The 23,801-nt window shown below is 41.8% G+C and overlaps 1 protein-coding gene across 1 annotated transcript in view; it reads left to right on the top strand.

The window, feature by feature from the left end:
* nsmfa (NMDA receptor synaptonuclear signaling and neuronal migration factor a) overlaps window positions 1-23,801 on the top strand; it is a 93,018-nt gene that overhangs the window by 22,991 nt on the left and 46,226 nt on the right. Inside the window, 2 exon segments of the mRNA XM_062057043.1 lie at window positions 9,911-9,963; window positions 10,694-10,783. Of these exon segments, the coding sequence (XP_061913027.1) occupies window positions 9,911-9,963; window positions 10,694-10,783 (143 nt within the window).

Here is a 23,801-nt window from a genome sequence, read left to right as displayed (position 1 = left end):
GTCCAGTCCATAGTGGATCTAACATAATAGTGAGAGTCCAGTCCATAGTGGATCTAACATAATAGTGAGAGTCCAGTCCATAGTGGATCTAACATAATAGTGTGAGAGTCAAGTCCATAGTGGATCTAACATAATAGTGAGAGTCCAGTCCATACTGGATCTAACATAATAGTGTGAGAGTCCAGTCCATAGTGGATCTAACATAATAGTGAGAGTCCAGTCCATAGTGGATCTAACATAATAGTGAGAGTCCAGTCCATAGTGGATCTAACATAATATTGTGAGAGTCCAGTCCATAGTGGATCTAACATAATATTGTTAGAGTCCAGTCCATAGTGGATCTAACATAATAGTGAGAGTCCAGTCCATAGTGGATCTAACATAATAGTGAGAGTCCAGTCCATAGTGGATCTAACATAATAGTGAGAGTCCAGTCCATAGTGGATCTAACATAATATTGTTAGAGTCCAGTCCATAGTGGATCTAACATAATAGTGAGAGTCCAGTCCATAGTGGATCTAACATAATAGTGAGAGTCCAGTCCATATTGGATCTAACATAATAGTGAGAGTCCAGTCCATAGTGGATCTAGCATAATAGTGTGAGAGTCAAGTCCATAGTGGATCTAACATAATATTGTGAGAGTCCAGTCCATAGTGGATCTAACATAATAGTGAGAGTCCAGTCCATAGTGGATCTAACATAATAGTGAGAGAGTCCAGTCCATAGTGGATCTAACATAATAGTGAGAGAGTCCAGTCCATAGTGGATCTAACATAATAGTGTGAGAGTCCAGTCCATAGTGGATCTAACATAATAGTGAGAGTCCAGTCCATAGTAGATCTAACATAATAGTGAGAGTCCAGTCCATAGTGGATCTAGCATAATAGTGTGAGAGTCAAGTCCATAGTGGATCTAACATAATATTGTGAGAGTCCAGTCCATAGTGGATCTAACATAATAGTGAGAGTCCAGTCCATAGTGGATCTAACATAATAGTGAAAGTCCAGTCCATAGTGGATCTAACATAATAGTGTGAGAGTCAAGTCCATAGTGGATCTAACATAATAGTGAGAGTCCAGTCCATACTGGATCTAACATAATAGTGTGAGAGTCCAGTCCATAGTGGATCTAACATAATAGTGAGAGTCCAGTCCATAGTGGATCTAACATAATAGTGTGAGAGTCCAGTCCATAGTGGATCTAACATAATATTGTGAGAGTCCAGTCCATAGTGGATCTAACATAATAGTGAGACTCCAGTCCATAGTGGGGCCAGCAGGAGACCATCCCGAGTGGAGACGGGTCAGCAGCGCAGAGATGTCCCCAACCGATGCGGCGAGCGGTTCACCCCGGGTCCCGACTCTGGACAGCCAGCACTTCATCCATGGCCACCGGACCTGTGCCCCCCCCCTTCCACAAGGGAGAGGGGGGCAGAGCAGAAAAGAAAAGAAACGGCAGATCAACTGGTCTAAAAAGAGGGTCTATTTAAAGGCTAGAGTATACAAATGAGTTTTAAGATGGGACTTAAATGCTTCTACTGAGGTAGCACCTCTAACTGTTACTGGGAGGGCATTCCAGAGTATTGGAGCCCCAACAGAAAACGCTCTACAGCCCGCAGACTTTTTTTGGGCTCTGGGAATCACTAATAAGCCGGAGTTCTTTGAACGCTTAGTTGGAAAAGGATTTGCAAATCATTGCATTCTGTTTTTATTTGGTGCCAACTTCACTGGTTTTGGGGTTTGTGCGAATGGGTTCAATTAAAACAAGTCTCCATCCATCCATCTTCTTCCTCTTATCCTGGCTCATGCTGATTGGACGCGGGAGACAAAGGAACTCGTTTAGTTGCCAACGTTCACACTCACAAAGACGCCCTTTGCCGAGTTTGCACTTTAGCGCGACGCAACTTTGTGTGCCCGCGGCTAGGAAGGTGCGACCGGAGGCCAGATGGGACGTTTTGACACCAGCACGGCGTCCTCGTCGTCTGTCTGCTTGCGTGTGTGTCACGCGTCCTTTCATCACGCCGAGTGCTCGCCACAAACTCTTTGGGAACACTCAAACTCTCGGCCTTCACGCCGAGTATTTCAACTTTTCTCGGTGTTTGTCCGTCAAAAACTGGATGAAGTAACAGTTCTGGTAATTAGATGATTGCCCTGACAAAGAGTCCTTCTTTTAATCCCATCTAAATAATTCACGCTCGGGGAAAGTTCTCCTCACTGGAAAGGACCAAAGTGATCCCATTTGGGACACGTCCAAAATAAAGTACTTGGCTTAACGTTTCTGGCTGAGGGAGTTTTTTGTTGTTGACGTTTTAATTGAATTGCATGAATTAGTGATGGACTTGCAAACAAATGTCCTTTTTTTTTTTTTTTAAGACAGCAAATGAGTTGGAGGTGACTCAACAGCACCTCTGCTGGTTGCAGACAAGTAGTACACTGCAAAAGCTGAAATCTAAGTAAGATGAAAGGCCTACTGAAATGAATTTTTTTTATTTAAACGGGGATAGCAGATCATTTCGCGATATTGCCATGTTTTTGCTGAAAGGATTTAGTAGAGAACATCGACGATAAAGTTCGCAACTTTTGGTCGCTGATAAAAAAAAGCCTTGCCTTTACCGGAAGTAGCGTGACGTCACAGGTTGAAAGGCTCCTCACATTTAGCCATTATTTACACCAGCAGCGAGAGCGATTCGGACCGAGAAAGCGACGATTACCCCATTAATTTGAGCCAGGATAAAAGATTTGTGGATGAGGAACGTGAGAGTGAAGGACTAGAGTGCAGTGCAGGACGTATCTTTTTTCGCTCTGACCGTAACTTAGGTACAAGGGCTCATTGGATTCCACACTCTCTCCCTTTTCTATTGTGGATCACGGATTTGTATTTTAATCCACCTCGGATACTATATCCTCTTGAAAATGAGAGTCGAGAACGCGAAATGGACATTCAGAGTGACTTTTATCTCCACGACAACACATCGGCGAAGCTCTTTAGCTACGGAGCTAACGTGATAGCACATCGGGCTTAAATGCAGATAGAAACAAAATAAATAAGCCCCTGACTGGAAGGATAGACAGAAAATCAACAATACTATAAACCATGGACATGTAACTACACAGTTAATGCTTTCCAGCCTGGCGAAGCTTAACAATGCTGTTGCTAACGACGCCATTGAAGCTAACTTAGCAACGGGACCTCACAGAGCTATGCTAAAAACATTAGCTATCCACCTACGCCAGCCAGCCCTCATCTGCTCATCAACACCCGTGCTCACCTGCGTTCCAGCGATCGACGGAGCGACAAAGGACTTGACCCGATCGTAGATGCGGTCGGTGGCCCGTAGACGGAGGAAGTCAAGGTGAGGTCGGCGGCTAGCGCGTCTGCTATCCATCTCAAAGTCCTCCTGGTTGTGTTGCTGCAGCCAGCCGCTAATACACCGATCCCACCTACAGCTTTCTTCTTTGCAGTCTCCATTGTTCATTAAACAAATTGCAAAAGATTCACCAACACAGATGTCCAGAATACTGTGGAAATTTGAGATGAAAACAGAGCTTTTTGTATTGGATTCAATGGGGTCCGAATACTTCCGTTCCAACGATTGACGTCACGCGCATACGTCATCATACATAGACGTTTTCAACCGGAAGTTTCCCGGGAAATTTAAAATTGCACTTTATAAGTTAACCCGGCCGTATTGGCATGTGTTGCAATGTTAAGATTTCATCATTGATATATAAACTATCAGACTGCGTGGTCAGTACTGGGGGTTTCAGAAGGCCTTTAAATATGTCAAATAAGGGTGATATTTGCCTATTTTCTGTCTGATAAGATAATTCTTCTCACTAAGCAGATTTTATGTTAGTGTTTTACTTGTTTTAAGTGTTTTGGTCCTAAATGATCTCAGTAAGATATTACAGCTTGTTGCTGAGATTTGATGACCTATATTGAGTAAAACATGCTTGAAAGTAGAATATCAAGTGTTGCAAAGCTGTGTCATCAACACTCACAAGTATAAAACTGCTTTTTCAAAGTAAAAAATGTCTTATTTCAAGCATGACATAAAAAATCATGATTTTGACACAATTGTGTCTCATAATTAAAACAGATGACAGCCAAATGGACTTTGCTGTTTTATTTCCAATTAAACAATAGAAAACACGTACTCGTATAGTAGTACAGTTGGCACAGTACAGTAAACTAATATTTAAACATTTAACATGTGACATTTCAAACAATTTTGAACAGAAATAGTTCATTAGACTTAGACTTAGACTTCCTTTTTATTGTCATTCAAATTTTAACTTTACAGCACAGATAAGAACAAAATTTTGTTACATAAGCTCATTGTAGTGCAGGATAAAAAAGCAATAAGGTGCATATATAAATAAATAAATATAAATAATATATAAATATATATATAAAATAAATAAATAGATATAAATAAATAAATAGATTACTGTACAGATAAATATTTTGCACTTTTCCACATGCGTCCACGTTTATGGATGCATTACACCATTTCTCTGTACCGAGGATGTCGTTGTGGCTTGTACAGCCCTTTGAGACACTTGTGATTTAGGGCTATATAAATAAACATTGATTGATTGATTGATTGATGTTATATTGTCTTTTTTATTCCAGCGAGGCTAGGAGACCCCGAGAGTAACAAGCGGTTGCCTTGTTGCCTTTCCATTAAGAACAATAAACTAGTTTTTAGTATAAGTTTGCTGGTTTCAAGAAATGTAATGCCGAGCACATATCACGTTAAACCCAGATTCCGATCTAACAAAGGTCTTAACTCATTCTCTTTCTATGCCACATCAATGTGGAATGCGCTCCCAACAGGTATAAAAGAAAGGGCATCTCTATCCTCCTTCAAAACCGCAATAAAAGTTCACCTCCAGGCAGCTACAACCCTAAACTAACACCCTCCCCGGATCGCTAATAATCAAATGTAAACAATCAAATGCAGATACTTTTTCTTATGCCTTCTGATCTCTCTCTCTCTCTCTCTCTCTCTCTCTCTCTCTCTCTCTCTCTCTCTCTCTCTCTCTCTCTCTCTCTCTCTCTCTGTCCACTACTTGCTGTCCATATCCTACCAAGTCAGACCTACACTGTTCCAATATCCATTTCTCTGTTCTCAATTGTGATAATATATATCTGATAGTATATATCTGTATCATGAATCAATGGACCCCGACTTAAACAAGTTGAAAAACTTATTCGGATGTTACCATTTAGTGGTCAATTGTACGGAATATGTACTTCACTGTGCAACCTACTAATAAAAGTCTCAATCAATCAATCAATCAATCATTATGTCAAGATAATGGCACTAGCATTCACTTCATTTAAGAACAGTTTTCAACATATTGAGAAAAAAGGTCTCATATTTGGTTTTTCTGCCAAGAAAAGTGCACTTGTTATTAGTGAGAATATACTTATTTTAAGGTATTTTGGGGTTCATTGAGGTTAGCTAATTTTACTGGTTTTGGAAAGTCTTCACAAGCCAAATGTTCTTGTTCTATTGGCAGATAATTTTGCTTAGTTCAAGTAAAATACCCCTCATTTTTGTAATTTTTTTTTCTGTTTTTCAACACTGACTTTTTGCAGTGTACCTCCATACATGCCAAACCTCCCGATTTTCCCGGCCGGCAGACTCACGAATTTCAGTGCCCCTCCCGAAAATCTCCTAGGGCAACTATTCTCACGATTTCCACCCGGACATCAATATTGGAGGCGTGGCTTAAAGGCACTGCCTATAGCGTCCTCTACACCCTGTCGTCACGTCCGCTTTTCCTCCATACAAACAGCGTGCCGGCCCAGTCACGTAATATATGCGGCTTTTACACACACTCAAGTGAATGCAAGGCATACTTGGTCAACAGCCATACAGGTCACACTGAGGGTAGCCGTATAAACAACTTTAACACTGTTACAAATATGCGCCACACTGTGAACCCACACCAAACAAGAATGACAAACACATTTCGGGAGAACATCCGCACCGTAACACAACATAAACACAACAGAACAAATACCCAGAACCTCTTGCAGCACTTACTCTCAACCCCCCAAAATTGGTGCAGTTCAGCTAAATGTGTTGGTTTTCTGACATGGACTTGTTTCTTCAGCATTGTCCACACATTTAAGTCAGGACTTTGGGAAGGCCATTCTAAAACCTTACTTCTAGCCTGATTTAGCCATTCCTTGACCACTTTTGATGTGTGTTTGGGGTCATTGTCCTGTTGGAACACCCAACTGCGCCCAAGACCCAACCTCCGGGCTGATGATTTTTAGGTTGTCCTGAAGAATTTGGAGGTAATCCTCCTTTTTCATTGTCCTATTTAGACTTAGATTGGTCAGATCTAGTCTTTGATTTAGAATGGTGAGATCAAGTTTTGGACTTGGAATGGTTGTATCTAGACTTAGATTGGTCAAATCTAGTCTTAGACTAGAATGGTCACATCTAGTCTCAGACTTGGAATGGTCGTATCTAGACTCAGATTGGTCAAATCTAGTCTTAGACTTACATTGGTCAGATCTAGTCTTAGACTTACATTGGTCGTGGTCAAATCTAGTTTTAGACTTTAGATTGGGAAGATCTAGTCTCAGATTTAGAATGGTCGTATCTAAATTTAGCTTGGTCAGATTTAGTCTTAAACTTAGATTGATCAGATCTAGTCTTTGACTTAGATTGGTCAGATCTAGTCTTTGACTTAGATTGGTCAGATCTAGTCTTTGATTTAGATTGGTCACGTCTAGTCTCCGACTTGGAATGGTCGTATCTAGACTTAGATTGGTCAGATTTAGTCTTTAACTCAGATTGGTCAGATCTAGTCTTAGACTTATATTGGTCGTGGTCAAATCTAGTTTTAGACTTTATATTGGGAAGATCTAGTCTCAGATTTAGAATGGTCGTATCTAAACTTAGATTGGTCAGATTTAGTCTTAAACTTAGCTTCGTCAGATTTAGTCTCAAACTTAGATTGGTCCGATCTAGTCTTTGACTTAGATTGGTCAGATCTAGTCTTTGACTTAGATTGGTCACATCTAGTCTCCGATTTGGAATGGTCGTATCTAGACTTAGATTGGTCAGATTTAGTCTTTGACTCAGATTGGTCAGATCTAGTTTTAGACACATATTGGTTGTGGTCAAATCTAGTTTTAGACTTTAGATTGGGAAAATCTAGTCTCAGATTTAGAATGGTCGTATCTAAATTTAGCTTGGTCAGATTTAGTCTTAAACTTAGCTTGGTCAGATTTAGTCTTGAACTTAGATTGGTCCGATCTAGTCTTAGACTTAGGTTGGTCATGGTCAAATCTAGTCTTAGACTTAGATTGCTCAAATCTTGTCTTAGACTTAGATTGGTCATGGTCAAATTTAGTCTTAGACTTAGATTGCTCAAATCTAGTCTTAGACTTAGATTGCTCAAATCTAGTCTTAGACTCACATTGGTCAGATCTAGTCTTGGACTTAGTAGATTGGTCAGATCTAGTCATACACTTAGATTAGTCACATCTAGTCTTAGAAAATTAAATAAGTCGGGTCTAGTCTTAGATTTAGATTGATTGGTCAGTTGTGGTCTTAGACTTAGATTGGTCACATCTAGTCTTAGACTGGTCACATCTAGTCTTAGAAAATTAAATAAGTCGGATCTAGTCTTAGACTTAGATTGATTGGTCAGTTGTGGTCTTAGACTTAGATTGGTCACATCTAGTCTTAGACTTAAATTGGTCCAGCGACTGGTGCCAAAACCCCAACTATTTATTCTCCAACACCAGGAGTGTGTGCCTGGGCAAATATGGTTCTGCCCTATCGTAGTGGGAAACATAACTGTTGAGATGCAAACAAACAATCCTACTGTCAAAGCCAACGACAGTCGTTGAAGTATAAATCCCCCTCGTTAGCATCGAGGTATTGTGTGGCAGAACGATCGCTGTGGATCGACTACTACCAGTCCAAAATACTCGGAATCACCCACGTTAGCGTTCCGTTCGGTTGTAAACAAATGGCACAAAGGAGCATCTGTGAGCAGAATGTTTCTAACTCCTAGTTCTTGGAGGCTAAATTGCAGAGTCTTTTAGGACAGGTTGAAAGGACAGTGTTGTATGTGGGAGACAGGTGGTGTCGCAGACCACCTCCCCCGTTCAGGGATGGTTTTTCAACTTCCCTCACTCCTCTTTCTTACCATCCGCCCTCCCTGTCCAGAATGTGTACATGTTTGTTGTCAAGGGAGTCCTGTTTCTCCCTGAGGTGCAGGTAGACCGCTGAGTCTTGGCCTGAAGACTTTGCCCGTCTATGCTGTGCCATGAGTCGTCTTAGTGGTTGTTTTGTTTCCCCAATATATGAATCAGTGCATTCATCATTATACTGGATTGCATACACCAGATTGTTTTTGTGGGTTTGGGGTATCCCGTCTTTAGGATGCACCAGTCTCTGTCTCCGGGTGTTGCCTGCTTTGAAGTGTACTGAGATTTTTTGTGTTGGTTCAAAATTCTTAGACCTGATACATATGGAATGACAATTTTTTTGCGTCTGTCAACTTTTTCCTCCTCGTCCACTCTGTTCCTGTTATTTCTGGAACTGGGTGCACTTTTCACAAACGCCCAGCTGGGGGAAACCACGGGTTTTGAGGGCTTCCCCAAAATGCCTGTCTCTTTGGCCCGTGGGCTGGTAGGAACGTTACCAGCTCTGTGTTCTGATGACGCCCAGTTTGTGTTCCAGTGGGTGGTGTGAGTCAAAAAGTAGGTATTGATTGTTTATGTGTGGGTTTTCGGTAAACCCCGACGCGGAGGCCCCTGTTTTCTCCAATGTGGACGTCACAGTCCAAATAAGGCATCTTCCTGTCTTTGACATCCTCACTTGTGAACTTGATGTTTTTGTCCAGTACTTCTTGGTTTCTGATTTGAACCCAGGTGTCATCCACATATCTGTCTATTCATAACAACCATAAAAATAGATAGTAACAAAAAAAAATTACTATGAAAAAATAATATTAAAAATGGTAACAAAACTAAGAAAATAGTACAATAGAATTAAGTAATGCATATGAAATAAAAACATTAAAATAGATGAATAAAAAAAAAATAGAATGAGAATACTGTAAATCAAATAGAATAACTTGAAAAATATCCAATAATAAAATTAATAAACCTATTTACCACAAATGTTGCACTCTAATCAGTGCTTTTCTAGTTCAACAGTATTGTGTTATTTCAAAATACACTCTCAAATATTTAAACATGACTTTTTCCATTACCCTGCAGCAGGTTTTTCTCGGGGAAAATACTACTTTTATTTTTTTGTTCTAAACAGAATGCCCTTCAGTGTGTTTTAAGACACACACACACACACGCACACACACACACACACACACACACACACACACACACATACATGTCTCGCCTACTTTGTGTGGACCCACCTTTGGTCAGTAGGTTGTGAGGGCCCCCCTTTCCACTATAGCTAGAAGGATGAAAAAATATATATCTAGCAGTAGATGGGAGTAGAGAGTTGCAACCTCACTTCAGGATGCAAAACACACAAAGAATAACAAATATTTTACTTCTGTAGTTGTGAGGACCTACCGCTGTTGCTAGGTAGATTTGACCGTACACACACATAGTGATAAGTTCTGTGAGTTGGCCATTTTTAAGGACAGCAAAGTACTCAATGAAGGTAACACATCTAAATTGAAAATAAATCATATCTTGCTCATTTCAAAACCTATTTTCATTCACAGAGCGATGTCCCCATTAAGTAAGCATTGCCAGAACACACACACACACACACGTAGCTATGACGCGATAATGAGGGTTATTAGTCTGACGACCGCGCTGTACTTTTTAACGACGTCTTCTTTTGTCTTCTGCTTATTCCTCCTCCTCCGTCACGTCTTCTGCCCACAAGGAACTTCCGGAAGCACCTTCGGATGGTGGGCAGCAGGAGGATTAAAGCGCAGAGTGAGTCACACGTTTTGTGTGCTTGATGCACAAGTTGTTGTTCACCTCGCCTTCATTTGTATCTGTTTTGCTTTTCGGCTGCTTTGGTGTTTGAATGCGAGACTGCAGAGGTTTTTAAATCACACTTTCTGTAAATATATATAAATATGTATATATGTATATGTGTGCGTGCGTGTGTGAGGGTGGTCTTTCCATGGCTATAGGACTTTAAAGTTGAACTTTCAGTGTTTTAGAGAAGTAGATACTTGGCATTGCAGTATTTGAGTGTACTGTGTGTGTGTGTGTGTGTGTGTGTGTGTGTGTGTGTGTGTGTGTGTGTGTGTGTGTGTGTGTGTGTGTGTGTGTGTGTGTGTGTGTGTGTGTGTGTGTGTGTGTGTGTGTGTGTGCTGCTTGTACTTGCACTTTCTTTGAATGAGTCCCATTAAAGTACACGTAATAGTACTCGTTGCGAGCTGTAATCATCACGGCGTGATTGCTTGACGTGACAACATTCGTCTGTTTCGTTCACTTGTATTTTGTGTGTTGACTCAACTGCAGAGAGTACCCAGGCCTCCGGAGGCCAGTTTGTCGGTGGACGTTTGTCGTGCTGTCACGGTAGACGTCGTTTGTGCACTTGCATCCGCCTTAAGTATGCGTCTCAGGTCGTTTGTCCGAGCCTGTGTGTGTGTGTGTGTGTGTGCGTGTGTGACAATCTCTCCACCCCAACCCCCCCACCCCGCCTGCACTTTAGCGTTTGCTGAGCGTAGATCGAAGAGTTTCAGCCGCTCCTGGAGTGACCCTACCCCTGTCAAGACTGACTCTCCTCATGAGCCCAGAGACAGTGAGTTCTCTCTCTCTCTCTCACACACACACACCCACACACACACACGCACATGCACACACATGGTCATCCGGTGGGTGGGTGTGGTCCTCAGGTGGTGTCTTTCGAATCCAATCCTTGATCCAAAGTCTTCATTGCCGTGGGGGGGCATAGAGGAGGTGAATGGTAGACTGGGTAGAGGTGGTAGCGCCCTCCTTCCTTTGTTGCCTCTTGGTTTCCGCGGAACCTATATTGCCAAAAGTATTTGGCCACCTGCCTTTACTCACATATGAACTTGAAGTGCCATCCCATGGAATTGTCCAAAATGTTGTGGTATTGTTGCATCTGACCAATCTTCCTCTCAGGTACTTAAAGTCACTGGTCAATCCCAAGTTCTTTCAGATGACATATATGTTTAGTAAGAAGGACCATCAAGACAGAATAGGAATATTATCAAGTTTTACTAAAGCTTTAGGAGACCTGTCCTACAGTGCGCTAATACCAGCATCTAGAAGAGGACTGAAAATCAAACGGGGAAAAAACAACTTATTGAAAACGAAAACAGCCCCAACCCTGCCCAGAAAGGAATACAGCCTCTTTTTCAGATGTGCGGTGCCTCCATGGACCATCCTCCTCCACATATCTTTCTAGAGGGCAACCTCCTGCCAGTTGTTGAGGATGAAGCGGAATTTCCCCTTTGAGTTAGTCTTTGTTCTTCTACTCTCCTTGGGTACGTTGACCCTCCATTAGTTGTCCATACAGCATTTGTTTTGGGAGACGGTTGTCAGGCATGCATTTGAAATTACCTGTCCATTGCAACTGGTGTTATTGTTGTTGAGCATCCTGTCAGACCCTTGATTGGTCGCTGCGTGGACCGGGTTTTGAGATTTCTGGGAGGTCTGGCGCCAACGTCCACTCGTCCCAGGTTGACAGCACTCGGACGCGGTCAGCGGCAAGCAGATCTGGAGATGGCAACTCGGCGGGTTGGCGGTGAATGCAGGGGCAGTCGTAGATTACCAGTTCTGCAGTCCATCCATCCATTTTCTACGCTTGTCCCTTTTGGGGTTGCGGGGGGTGCTGGAGCCTATCTCAGCTGCACTCGGGGTTGTGAGATTTCTGGGAGGTCTGGCGCCAACGTCCACTCTTCCCAGGTCGACAGCGCTCGGACGTGGTCAGTGGCAAGCAGATCTGGAGATGGCAACTCAGCGGGTTGGCGGTGAATGCAGGGGCAGTCGTAGGTTACCTGTTCTGCAGTCTCCTCCCCAAATTCACACTTCCGGCAAATCATATCCACGGCCCGATTCATCTTGACAAGTAAATATTCAAAGTCAGGATGGTGCCCACTGTGTAGTCGCGTTGTCTGTTCATGTCTGGAAAGACTCTCTTCCTCAGCACGGTTGTATTGTCTCCCCGTTGACCGTAGACTTGTTTGTTTGTGCTGAATAGGACTGCCCCTTGTCGACCATCTGATCCGCCGCTTTGGCTAAGTCGTGGTGGCAGTCAACATTGGATTGGTCCAGGTGTTTGCCTTTCATGGCCTGGTCGTCAGCGAGTTACCAGCCATACCACAATGGCTTGGACACCAAGTGAATAATCTGGCTCTTCGGTGCACCGAGGTTAGATAGCGTTTTGAGGATGTCACATTCGTTGTCGGTCAGAATCAGAATCAGAAATACTTTATTAATCCCTAGGGGAAATTCAGAGGGACTAGAGGGCACAGCGTTCTGGAGATGAAGCAGTACAGGCGAACTATCCGTTTTTTCTGAATGTCTTCTTCTGCCCAAACAGCTCGCAACGCAGCATCAACGGGTGCAGCTGGTGTCAGATGATGTGGTGATGTTAAGGATGTTGGCTTCCTTCAGAGCGCTGACCTATGTTCCTGAATGATCTTGAGGATCTTGCGGAGACAGCAGTGGTGGTACTGCTGCTGGATATTTAGATGTCTGCCTTTAGGAGGTCCAACAATCAGCTACGTTGAGCGAAGTGGACAGAAAAACAGCTTGGTAGACAAGGAATTTGGTCTTTACCTGGATGTCCCTATTACCAGAAACTTCCTCAGTCTAGCAAAAGCTACGCTGTCACACCCTATGCGGTGGTGGATCTCGGCATCAATGACAACTCTCGTGGATAAAAAGCTGTCAACATTTTCCATAATGTTATCTTCCACTGCAAAGAGCATGCCTGAGGTTCCCTTTGCAGGGCAAAAGCTAGGTAGGATCCCTTCTGAAAAAGGCAGCACTCGGTCGGCCAAAATGCGCGCCAGTATTTTCCCTGTTGTGGAAAGGAGGGAAGTGCTTCTGTTGTTGCCACAGACTGCCTGATCTCCCTTCTTGAAGATGGTGAAAAATAAAGCGTCCCTGAGTTCAGTTGGGATTTCCTCCTTATTCTAGATTTGGGGATAAGGCTGTGGATGTGGCAAGTAGTTTTGGTCCACCTTACTTGCGAATTTCTGCTGGAATCCCTTCTGGTCCAGATGGCTTGTTATTACAGAGTTTCCTAAATGGCATCCAAGGCCTCAGTTTCTGTGAGGAGGATCACCCAAATGCTCCATGATGGGTCACTGAGGAATCTGGTTGATGGTCTCTATCTCAACTGTGGTGTCTTGATTCCAAGATTGTCCATTTAAGGTCGGCACAGAAGTACTCTCAGCTGTGGCCATCTGGTCATTTGAGGGCCTCAATCGTAGGTTCATGAGAGGCTCATTGATGCCTACAGAAGAGAGTTAGAAAATGAGCCAGTTTTGGATCGCAAATCCCTCAATGGATTCTGGGTTCATTAGCCGCTATTCCCTTCCCGAATAACATGTACCTCCCTTTCTTCTTCTTTAGTTGTCCCTCCTCGACCAGGCGGGTTTTGGACAGGGCGATCTTCCACCTTTTCAGCTCTTGGCAAGATCTTCTTTCTGGACTATTATTGGAGGCATTGTCCATAAGTGTTCTCACGTTCCAAGCTCCAAAGTCCATTGTTTTTCTCTCCTGTTTTATGAGGTGAACCCACTGGACGCAGTATTCCAGTCAGTTTATAGGAGGCAGACTCATTTTAGGGCACCTTTTCTAGCCCCTTCCCCGAGCGACGTGAGAAGAGTGGATACTTAACATGGCTGCTCAGACATGGACCCTGTTGCCGGAATGCTCTCTACTGCCTCTGTCCGAGAGCAAGTCGACTGAAACAAGCACCCTCCATCTACGTGCCAGTGCGTGGCCTGGAGCTCCCAGACTTTACTGCCCTGCTCCCGGCTTCATTTCCTTAACGCCGTAGGACTTGAGGAGGGGTTGGGTAATGGTGGGTCCTTCTTTTTAAGTGGGGAGACTGGTGCAACCTGCTCTAAGTTACATTTTTTTACACCAAAAACACATACATGTACACGGGTACAGCCGTACTCTGATACACACGTACACTGGATACACACATACACTGGTACACACGTATACTCTTACACATGTACACACGTACACTGATACACATGTACACTGGTACACACGTACACTGATGCACACATTTACTCTTACACACGTACAGGTACGCACGTATACTGGCACACACATACATATAGGGATGACATGCACATACACAAAAACAAGTCCAAGAGAAAAACTAACTATTTACCATCATGTTGTTTTTATGATAGGATATATAGTCGATGATAGCTAACGCTGGTAACTAAACTTTCATAAATCAATATTGTTAGCTGACAACCCGCAAAGTGAGTGTGTGTGTGTGTGTATGTGTGGGTGTGTATTTGTGTTATGCAAGACTTAATTTAAGTCATGTTGCGCTAGAAGTGGTAAAAGGGTGGGATATAACGCTCACAACACTTTGTAAAGTTAGCGCCCTCGAGGCATCAGTGTAAAGACTGCAAGCAACAATGTAATTCTTGTATTGAGTATTGAATAAAAGCATGATTTTGATGGCAGTGCAGTCAGTGTTGTATAGATAAAGATAACTGACATTGTGTTGACTAAAAGGTCCTTGAACACAACACAAAAACCGGTGTTCATTTTGGAATCATTTTTTAATTGAGTTTTAGCATAGTCTTTTGACGAAACTGTATTTTAGTTTTAGTCATACTTTAGTCATCTAAATTAATTACGTTTTCGTCTGGTTTTAGTCGACTAAATTCCTCAACATTTTAGTCGATGGAAATTACAGTAAATTTGGTCGTAGCTCACCGCCTTCATAATGGGTGGATCTACACCTAACATCCACTGTAATGATACCAAGTACAGGAGCGTATCTAGTCGATACTACTAGGATTACATCAATATTTTTTGGCATCACAACATCTTCTTTCATTTAAAAAAAATGTATGTTATGTTTATAAACTCAGGAAATACGTTCCTGGACACATGAGGACTTTGAATATGACCAATATAATGACTTGGTATCGGATTGATACCCAAATGTGTGGTATCATCCAAAACTAATGTAAAGTATCCAAACAACAGAAGAATAAGTGATTATTACATTTTAACAGAAGTGTAGATAGAACATGTTCAAAGAGAAAGTAAGCAGATATTCACAGTAAATGAACAAGTAGATTAGCAATTCAAGCAGAAGCTTGCCAGAAGCTTGTGGATGGCTACCAAAAGCGCCTTATTGCAATGAAACTTGCCAAATATTAACATTGCTGTATGTATACTTTTGACCCAGCACATTTGCTCAAATTTCCAGTAGACCCATAATAAATTCATAAAAGAACCAAACTTCATGAATTTTTTTTTTCTGACCAACAAGAATGTGCTCCAATCACTCTATCACAAAAAAGAGAGTTGTAGAAATGATTGGAAACTCAAGAAAGCCATGACATTATGTTCTTTACAAGTGTATGTACACTTTTGACCACGACTGTGTATTAAAATGATGGGTTACTACTTCTGGCTGTGGGTTGTCGTACTTTGTTCGGCGGTACTTGAACGCACCATAAAAATCACCTGCGTGTCTTTTCCCTCGGAGGTAAGATGGACGATCACTATTCCGTTCTCAGAGAGCACAGCTTTTGTAGCTTCAATGTGCGCAACTGGATATCTTAGTTGGTCACAAAGTAATGTGTTTATAGACGTTTAGTTTGGGGTATGTCGCTTTTAACGAGGAAAGACCGAGTATGCCTCTTGTTTTCACGCTAGCATTTAAGCTAGCGAGCTCAGTGTGTGTGTATTAGTGTTGTCCCGATACTTATATTTTGGTACCGGTACCAAAATTATTTCGGTACTTTTCTAAATAAAGGGGACCACAAAAAGTTAGTCACACACACACTAGGTGTGGTGAAATTTGTCCTCTGCATTTGACCCATCCCCTTGTTCCACCCCCTGGGAGGTGAGGGGAGCAGTGAGCAGCAGCGGTGGCCCTTCCCGGGAATCATTGTTGATGATTTAACCCCCAATTCCAATCCTTGATGCTGAGTGCCAAGCAGGGAGGTAATGGCTCCCATTTTTATAGTCTTTGGTATGAACTCACGACCTCTCAGGGCGGACACTCTCACCACAGGACTGGGCAATTATTTTGACCTGAGGGGGCCAAATTTAGAGAAAAAAAATGTGTCTGGGGGGCCGGTATATATATATATTTTTAGGAACACTAATACAAAACCTCACAATAATCAATCAATCAATCAATGTTTATTTATATAGTCCTAAATCACAAGTGTCTCAAAGGGCTGCACAAGCCACAACGACATCCTTGGCTCAGATCCCACATCAGGGCAAGGAAAAACTCAACCCAATGGGACAAGGAGAAACCTTGGAGGGGACCACCCCTGGGCGACAGTGCAATAGACGTCGAGTGGATCTACATCAGGGCAAGGAAAAACTCAACCCAATGGGACAATGAGAAACCTTGGAGGGGACCGCAGATGTGGGGACCACCCCTGGGTGACAGTGCAATAGACGTCGAGTGGATCTAGCATAATAGTGTAAGAGTCCAGTCCATAGTGGATCTAACATAATAGTGAGAGTCCAGTCCATAGTGGATCTAACATAATAGTGAGAGTCCAGTCCATAGTGGATCTAGCATAATATTGTGAGAGTCCAGTCCATAGTGGATCTAGCATAATATTGTGAGAGCCCAGTCCATAGTGGATCTAGCATAATATTGTGAGAGTCCAGTCCATAGTGGATCTAGCATAATATTGTGAGAGTCCAGTCCATAGTGGATCTAACATAATATTGTGAGAGTCCAGTCCATAGTGGATCTAACATAATAGTGTGAGAGTCCAGTCCATAGTGGATCTAACATAATAGGGAGAGTCCAGTCCATAGTGGATCTAACATAATAGTGTGAGAGTCCAGTCCATAGTGGATCTAACATAATAGGGAGAGTCCAGTCCATAGTGGATCTAACATAATAGTGTGAGAGTCCAGTCCATAGTGGATCTACCATAATAGTGTGGGAGTCCAGTCCATAGTGGATCTAACATAATATTGTGAGGGTACAGTCCATAGTGGATCTAACATAATGGTATGAGAGTCCAGTCCATAGTGGATCTAACATAATAGTGTGAGAGTCCATTACATAGTGGATCTAACATAATAGTGTGAGAGTCAAGTCCATAGTGGATCTAACATAATAGGGAGAGTCCAGTCCATAGTGGATCTAACATAATAGTGAGAGTCCAGTCCATAGTGGATCTAACATAATAGTGTGGGAGTCCAGTCCATAGTGGATCTAACATAATGGTATGAGAGTCCAGTCCATAGTGGATCTAACATAATAGTGTGAGAGTCCATTACATAGTGGATCTAACATAATAGTGTGAGAGTCAAGTCCATAGTGGATCTAACATAATAGGGAGAGTCCAGTCCATAGTGGATCTAACATAATAGTGAGAGTCCAGTCCATAGTGGATCTAACATAATATTGTGAGAGTCCAGTCCATAGTGGATCTAACATAATAGTGTGAGAGTCCAGTCCATAGTGGATCTAACATAATAGGGAGAGTCCAGTCCATAGTGGATCTAACATGATAGTGTGGGAGTCCAGTCCATAGTGGATCTAACATAATAGTGTGGGAGTCCAGTCCATAGTGGATCTAACATAATATTGTGAGGGTACAGTCCATAGTGGATCTAACATAATGGTATGAGAGTCCAGTCCATAGTGGATCTAACATAATAGTGTGAGAGTCCATTACATAGTGGATCTAACATAATAGTGTGAGAGTCAAGTCCATAGTGGATCTAACATAATAGGGAGAGTCCAGTCCATAGTGGATCTAACATAATAGGGAGAGTCCAGTCCATAGTGGATCTAACATAATATTGTGAGAGTCCCGTCCATAGTGGATCTAACATAATGGTATGAGAGTCCAGTCCATAGTGGATCTAACATAATAGTGTGAGAGTCCATTACATAGTGGATCTAACATAATAGTGTGAGAGTCAAGTCCATAGTGGATCTAACATAATAGGGAGAGTCCAGTCCATAGTGGATCTAACATAATAGTGAGAGTCCAGTCCATAGTGGATCTAACATAATATTGTGAGAGTCCAGTCCATAGTGGATCTAACATAATAGGGAGAGTCCAGTCCATAGTGGATCTAACATAATAGTGAGAGTCCAGTCCATAGTGGATCTAACATAATAGTGGGAGTCCAGTCCATAGTGGATCTAACATAATAGTGTGAGAGTCCAGTCCATAGTGGATGTAACATAATAGTGTGAGAATCCAGTCCATAGTGGATCTAACATAATGGTATGAGAGTCCAGTCCATAGTGGAACTAACATAATAGTGTGAGAGTCCATTACATAGTGGATCTAACATAATAGTGTGAGAGTCAAGTCCATAGTGGATCTAACATAATAGGGAGAGTCCAGTCCATAGTGGATCTAACATAATAGGGAGAGTCCAGTCCATAGTGGATCTAACATAATAGTGAGAGTCCAGTCCATAATGGATCTAACATAATATTGTGAGAGTCCAGTCCATAGTGGATCTAACATAATAGGGAGAGTCCAGTCCATAGTGGATCTAACATAATAGTGAGAGTCCAGTCCATAGTGGATCTAACATAATAGTGAGAGTCCAGTCCATAGTGGATCTAACATAATATTGTGAGAGTCCAATCCACAGTAGATCTAACATAATAGCGTGAGAGTCCAGTCCATAGTGGATCTAACATAATAGTGTGGGAGTCCAGTCCATAGTGGATCTAACATAATATTGTGAGAGTCCTGTCCATAGTGGATCTAACATAATAGTATGAGAGTCCAGTCCATAGTGGATCTAACATAATAGTGTGAGAGTCCATTACATAGTGGATCTAACATAATAGTGTGAGAGTCAAGTCCATAGTGGATCTAACATAATATTGTGAGAGTTCAGCCCATAGTGGATCTAACATAATATTGTGAGAGTCCAGTCCATAGTGGATCTAACATAATAGGGAGAGTCCAGTCCATAGTGGATCTAACATAATAGTGAGAGTCCAGTCCATAGTGGATCTAACATAATAGTGAGAGTCCAGTCCATAGTGGATGTAACATAATATTGTGAGAGTCCAATCCACAGTGGATCTAACATAATAGCGTGAGAGTCCAGTCCATAGTGGATCTAACATAATATTGTGGGAGTCCAGTCCATAGTGGATCTAACATAATATTGTGAGAGTCCTGTCCATAGTGGATCTAACATAATAGTATGAGAGTCCAGTCCATAGTGGATCTAACATAATAGTGTGAGAGTCCATTACATAGTGGATCTAACATAATAGTGTGAGAGTCAAGTCCATAGTGGATCTAACATAATATTGTGAGAGTTCAGCCCATAGTGGATCTAACATAATAGTGTGAGAGTCCAGTCCATAGTGGATCTAACATAATGGTGAGAGTCTAGTCCATAGTGGATCTAACATAATATGGTGAGAGTCCAGTCCATAGTGGATCTAACATAATAGTGAGAGTCCAGTCCATAGTGGATCTAACATAATATTGTGAGAGTCCAGTCCATAGTGGATCTAACATAATAGTGTGAGAGTCCAGTCCATAGTGGATCTAACATAATAGTGAGAGTCCAGTCCATAGTGGATCTAACATAATAGTGAGAGTCCAGTCCATAGTGGATCTAGCATAATATTGTGAGAGTCCAGTCCATAGTGGATCTAGCATAATATTGTGAGAGCCCAGTCCATAGTGGATCTAGCATAATATTGTGAGAGTCCAGTCCATAGTGGATCTAGCATAATATTGTGAGAGTCCAGTCCATAGTGGATCTAGCATAATATTGTGAGAGTCCAGTCCATAGTGGATCTAACATAATATTGTGAGAGTCCAGTCCATAGTGGATCTAACATAATAGTGTGAGAGTCCAGTCCATAGTGGATCTAACATAATAGGGAGAGTCCAGTCCATAGTGGATCTAACATAATAGTGTGAGAGTCCAGTCCATAGTGGATCTAACATAATAGTGTGGGAGTCCAGTCCATAGTGGATCTAACATAATAGTGTGAGAGTCCAGTCCATAGTGGATCTACCATAATAGTGTGGGAGTCCAGTCCATAGTGGATCTAACATAATATTGTGAGGGTACAGTCCATAGTGGATCTAACATAATGGTATGAGAGTCCAGTCCATAGTGGATCTAACATAATAGTGTGAGAGTCCATTACATAGTGGATCTAACATAATAGTGTGAGAGTCAAGTCCATAGTGGATCTAACATAATAGGGAGAGTCCAGTCCATAGTGGATCTAACATAATAGTGAGAGTCCAGTCCATAGTGGATCTAACATAATATTGTGAGAGTCCCGTCCATAGTGGATCTAACATAATGGTATGAGAGTCCAGTCCATAGTGGATCTAACATAATAGTGTGAGAGTCCATTACATAGTGGATCTAACATAATAGTGTGAGAGTCAAGTCCATAGTGGATCTAACATAATAGGGAGAGTCCAGTCCATAGTGGATCTAACATAATAGTGAGAGTCCAGTCCATAGTGGATCTAACATAATATTGTGAGAGTCCAGTCCATAGTGGATCTAACATAATAGTGTGAGAGTCCAGTCCATAGTGGATCTAACATAATAGTGTGAGAGTCCAGTCCATAGTGGATCTAACATAATAGGGAGAGTCCAGTCCATAGTGGATCTAACATAATAGTGTGAGAGTCCAGTCCATAGTGGATCTAACATGATAGTGTGGGAGTCCAGTCCATAGTGGATCTAACATAATAGTGTGGGAGTCCAGTCCATAGTGGATCTAACATAATATTGTGAGGGTACAGTCCATAGTGGATCTAACATAATGGTATGAGAGTCCAGTCCATAGTGGATCTAACATATTAGTGTGAGAGTCCATTACATAGTGGATCTAACATAATAGTGTGAGAGTCAAGTCCATAGTGGATCTAACATAATAGGGAGAGTCCAGTCCATAGTGGATCTAACATAATAGTGAGAGTCCAGTCCATAGTGGATCTAACATAATATTGTGAGAGTCCCGTCCATAGTGGATCTAACATAATGGTATGAGAGTCCAGTCCATAGTGGATCTAACATAATAGTGTGAGAGTCCATTACATAGTGGATCTAACATAATAGTGTGAGAGTCAAGTCCATAGTGGATCTAACATAATAGGGAGAGTCCAGTCCATAGTGGATCTAACATAATAGTGAGAGTCCAGTCCATAGTGGATCTAACATAATATTGTGAGAGTCCAGTCCATAGTGGATCTAACATAATAGGGAGAGTCCAGTCCATAGTGGATCTAACATAATAGTGAGAGTCCAGTCCATAGTGGATCTAACATAATATGGTGAGAGTCCAGTCCATAGTGGATCTAACATAATAGTGAGAGTCCAGTCCATAGTGGATCTAACATAATATTGTGAGAGTCCAGTCCATAGTGGATCTAACATAATAGTGTGAGAGTCCAGTCCATAGTGGATCTAACATAATGGTGAGAGTCTAGTCCATAGTGGATCTAACATAATATGGTGAGAGTCCAGTCCATAGTGGATCTAACATAATAGTGAGAGTCCAGTCCATAGTGGATCTAACATAATATTGTGAGAGTCCAGTCCATAGTGGATCTAACATAATAGTGTGAGAGTCCAGTCCATAGTGGATCTAACATAATAGTGTGGGAGTCCAGTCCATAGTGGATTTAACATAATAGTGTGGGAGTCCAGTCCATAGTGGATCTAACATAATATTGTGAGAGTCCAGTCCATAGTGGATCTAACATAATTGTGAGAGTCCAGTCCATAGTGGATCTAACATAATAGTATGAGAGTCCAGTCCATAGTGGATCTAACATAATAGTGTGAGAGTCAAGTCCATAGTGGATCTAACATAATAGTGTGAGAGTCCAGTCCATAGTGGATCTAACATAATACTGTGGGAGTCCAGTCCATAGTGGATCTAACATAATATTGTGAGAGTCCAGTCCATAGTGGATCTAACATAATAGTGAGAGTCCAGTCCATAGTGGATCTAACATAATATTGTGAGAGTCCAGTCCATAGTGGATCTAACATAATATTGTGAGAGTCCAGTCCATAGTGGATCTAACATAATAGTGTGAGAGTCCAGTCCATAGTGGATCTAACATAATATTGTGAGAGTCCAGTCCATAGTGGATCTAACATAATAGTGTGGGAGTCCAGTCCATAGTGGATCTAACATAATATTGTGAGAGTCCAGTCCATAGTGGATCTAACATAATAGTGAGAGTCCAGTCCATAGTGGATCTAACATAATATTGTGAGAGTCCAGTCCATAGTGGATCTAACATAATAGTGTGAGAGTCCAGTGAATTGTGGATCTAACATAATATTGTGAGAGTCCAGTCCATAGTGGATCTAACATAATATTGTGAGAGTTCAGTCCATAGTGGATCTAACATAATAGTGTGAGAGTCCAGTCCATAGTGGATCTAACATAATAGTGAGAGTCTAGTCCATAGTGGATCTAACATAATATTGTGAGAGTCCAGTCCATAGTGGATCTAACATAATAGTGAGAGTCCAGTCCATAGTGGATCTAACATAATATTGTGAGAGTCCAGTCCATAGTGGATCTAACATAATAGTGTGAGAGTCCAGTCCATAGTGGATCTAACATAATAGTGTGGGAGTCCAGTCCATAGTGGATCTAGCATAATATTGTGAGAGTACAGTCCATAGTGGATCTAACATAATATTGTGAGAGTCCAGTCCATAGTGGATCTAACATAATAGTGTGAGAGTCCATTACATAGTGGATCTAACATAATAGTGTGAGAGTCCAGTCCATAGTGGATCTAACATAATAGTGTGGGAGTCCAGTCCATAGTGCATCTAACATAATATTGTGAGAGTACAGTCCATAGTGGATCTAACATAATAGTATGAGAGTCCAGTCCATAGTGGATCTAACATAATAGTGTGAGAGTCAATTCCATAGTGGATCTAACATAATAGGGAGAGTCCAGTCCATAGTGGATCTAACATAATAGTGAGAGTCCAGTCCATAGTGCATCTAACATAATATTGTGACAGTCCAGTCCATAGTGGATCTAACATAATAGGGAGAGTCCAGTCCATAGTGGATCTAACATAATAGTGAGAGTCCAGTCCATAGTGGATCTAACATAATAGTGTGAGAGTACAGTCCATAGTGGATCTAGCATAATATTGTGAGAGTCCAGTCCATAGTGGATCTAACATAATATTGTGAGAGTCCAGTCCATAGTGGATATAACATAATATTGTGAGAGTTCAGTCCATAGCGGATCTAACATAATAGTGTGAGAGTCCAGTCCATAGTGGATCTAACATAATAGTGAGAGTCTAGTCCATAGTGGATCTAACATAATATTGTGAGAGTCCAGTCCATAGTGGATCTAACAATAGTGAGAGTCCAGTCCATAGTGGATCTAACATAATAGGGAGAGTCCAGTCCATAGTGGATCTAACATAATAGTGTGAGAGTCCAGTCCATAGTGGATCTAACATAATAGTGTGGGAGTCCAGTCCATAGTGGATCTAACATAATAGTGTGAGAGTCCAGTCCATAGTGGATCTACCATAATAGTGTAGGAGTCCAGTCCATAGTGGATCTAACA

Source organism: Entelurus aequoreus, linkage group LG08, assembly GCF_033978785.1.
Source record: "Entelurus aequoreus isolate RoL-2023_Sb linkage group LG08, RoL_Eaeq_v1.1, whole genome shotgun sequence".
In the NCBI taxonomy this organism is placed as follows: domain Eukaryota; kingdom Metazoa; phylum Chordata; class Actinopteri; order Syngnathiformes; family Syngnathidae; genus Entelurus; species Entelurus aequoreus.
Note: the sequence above shows the minus strand (reverse complement) of the source record. Positions and strands in the feature narration are given on the sequence as shown.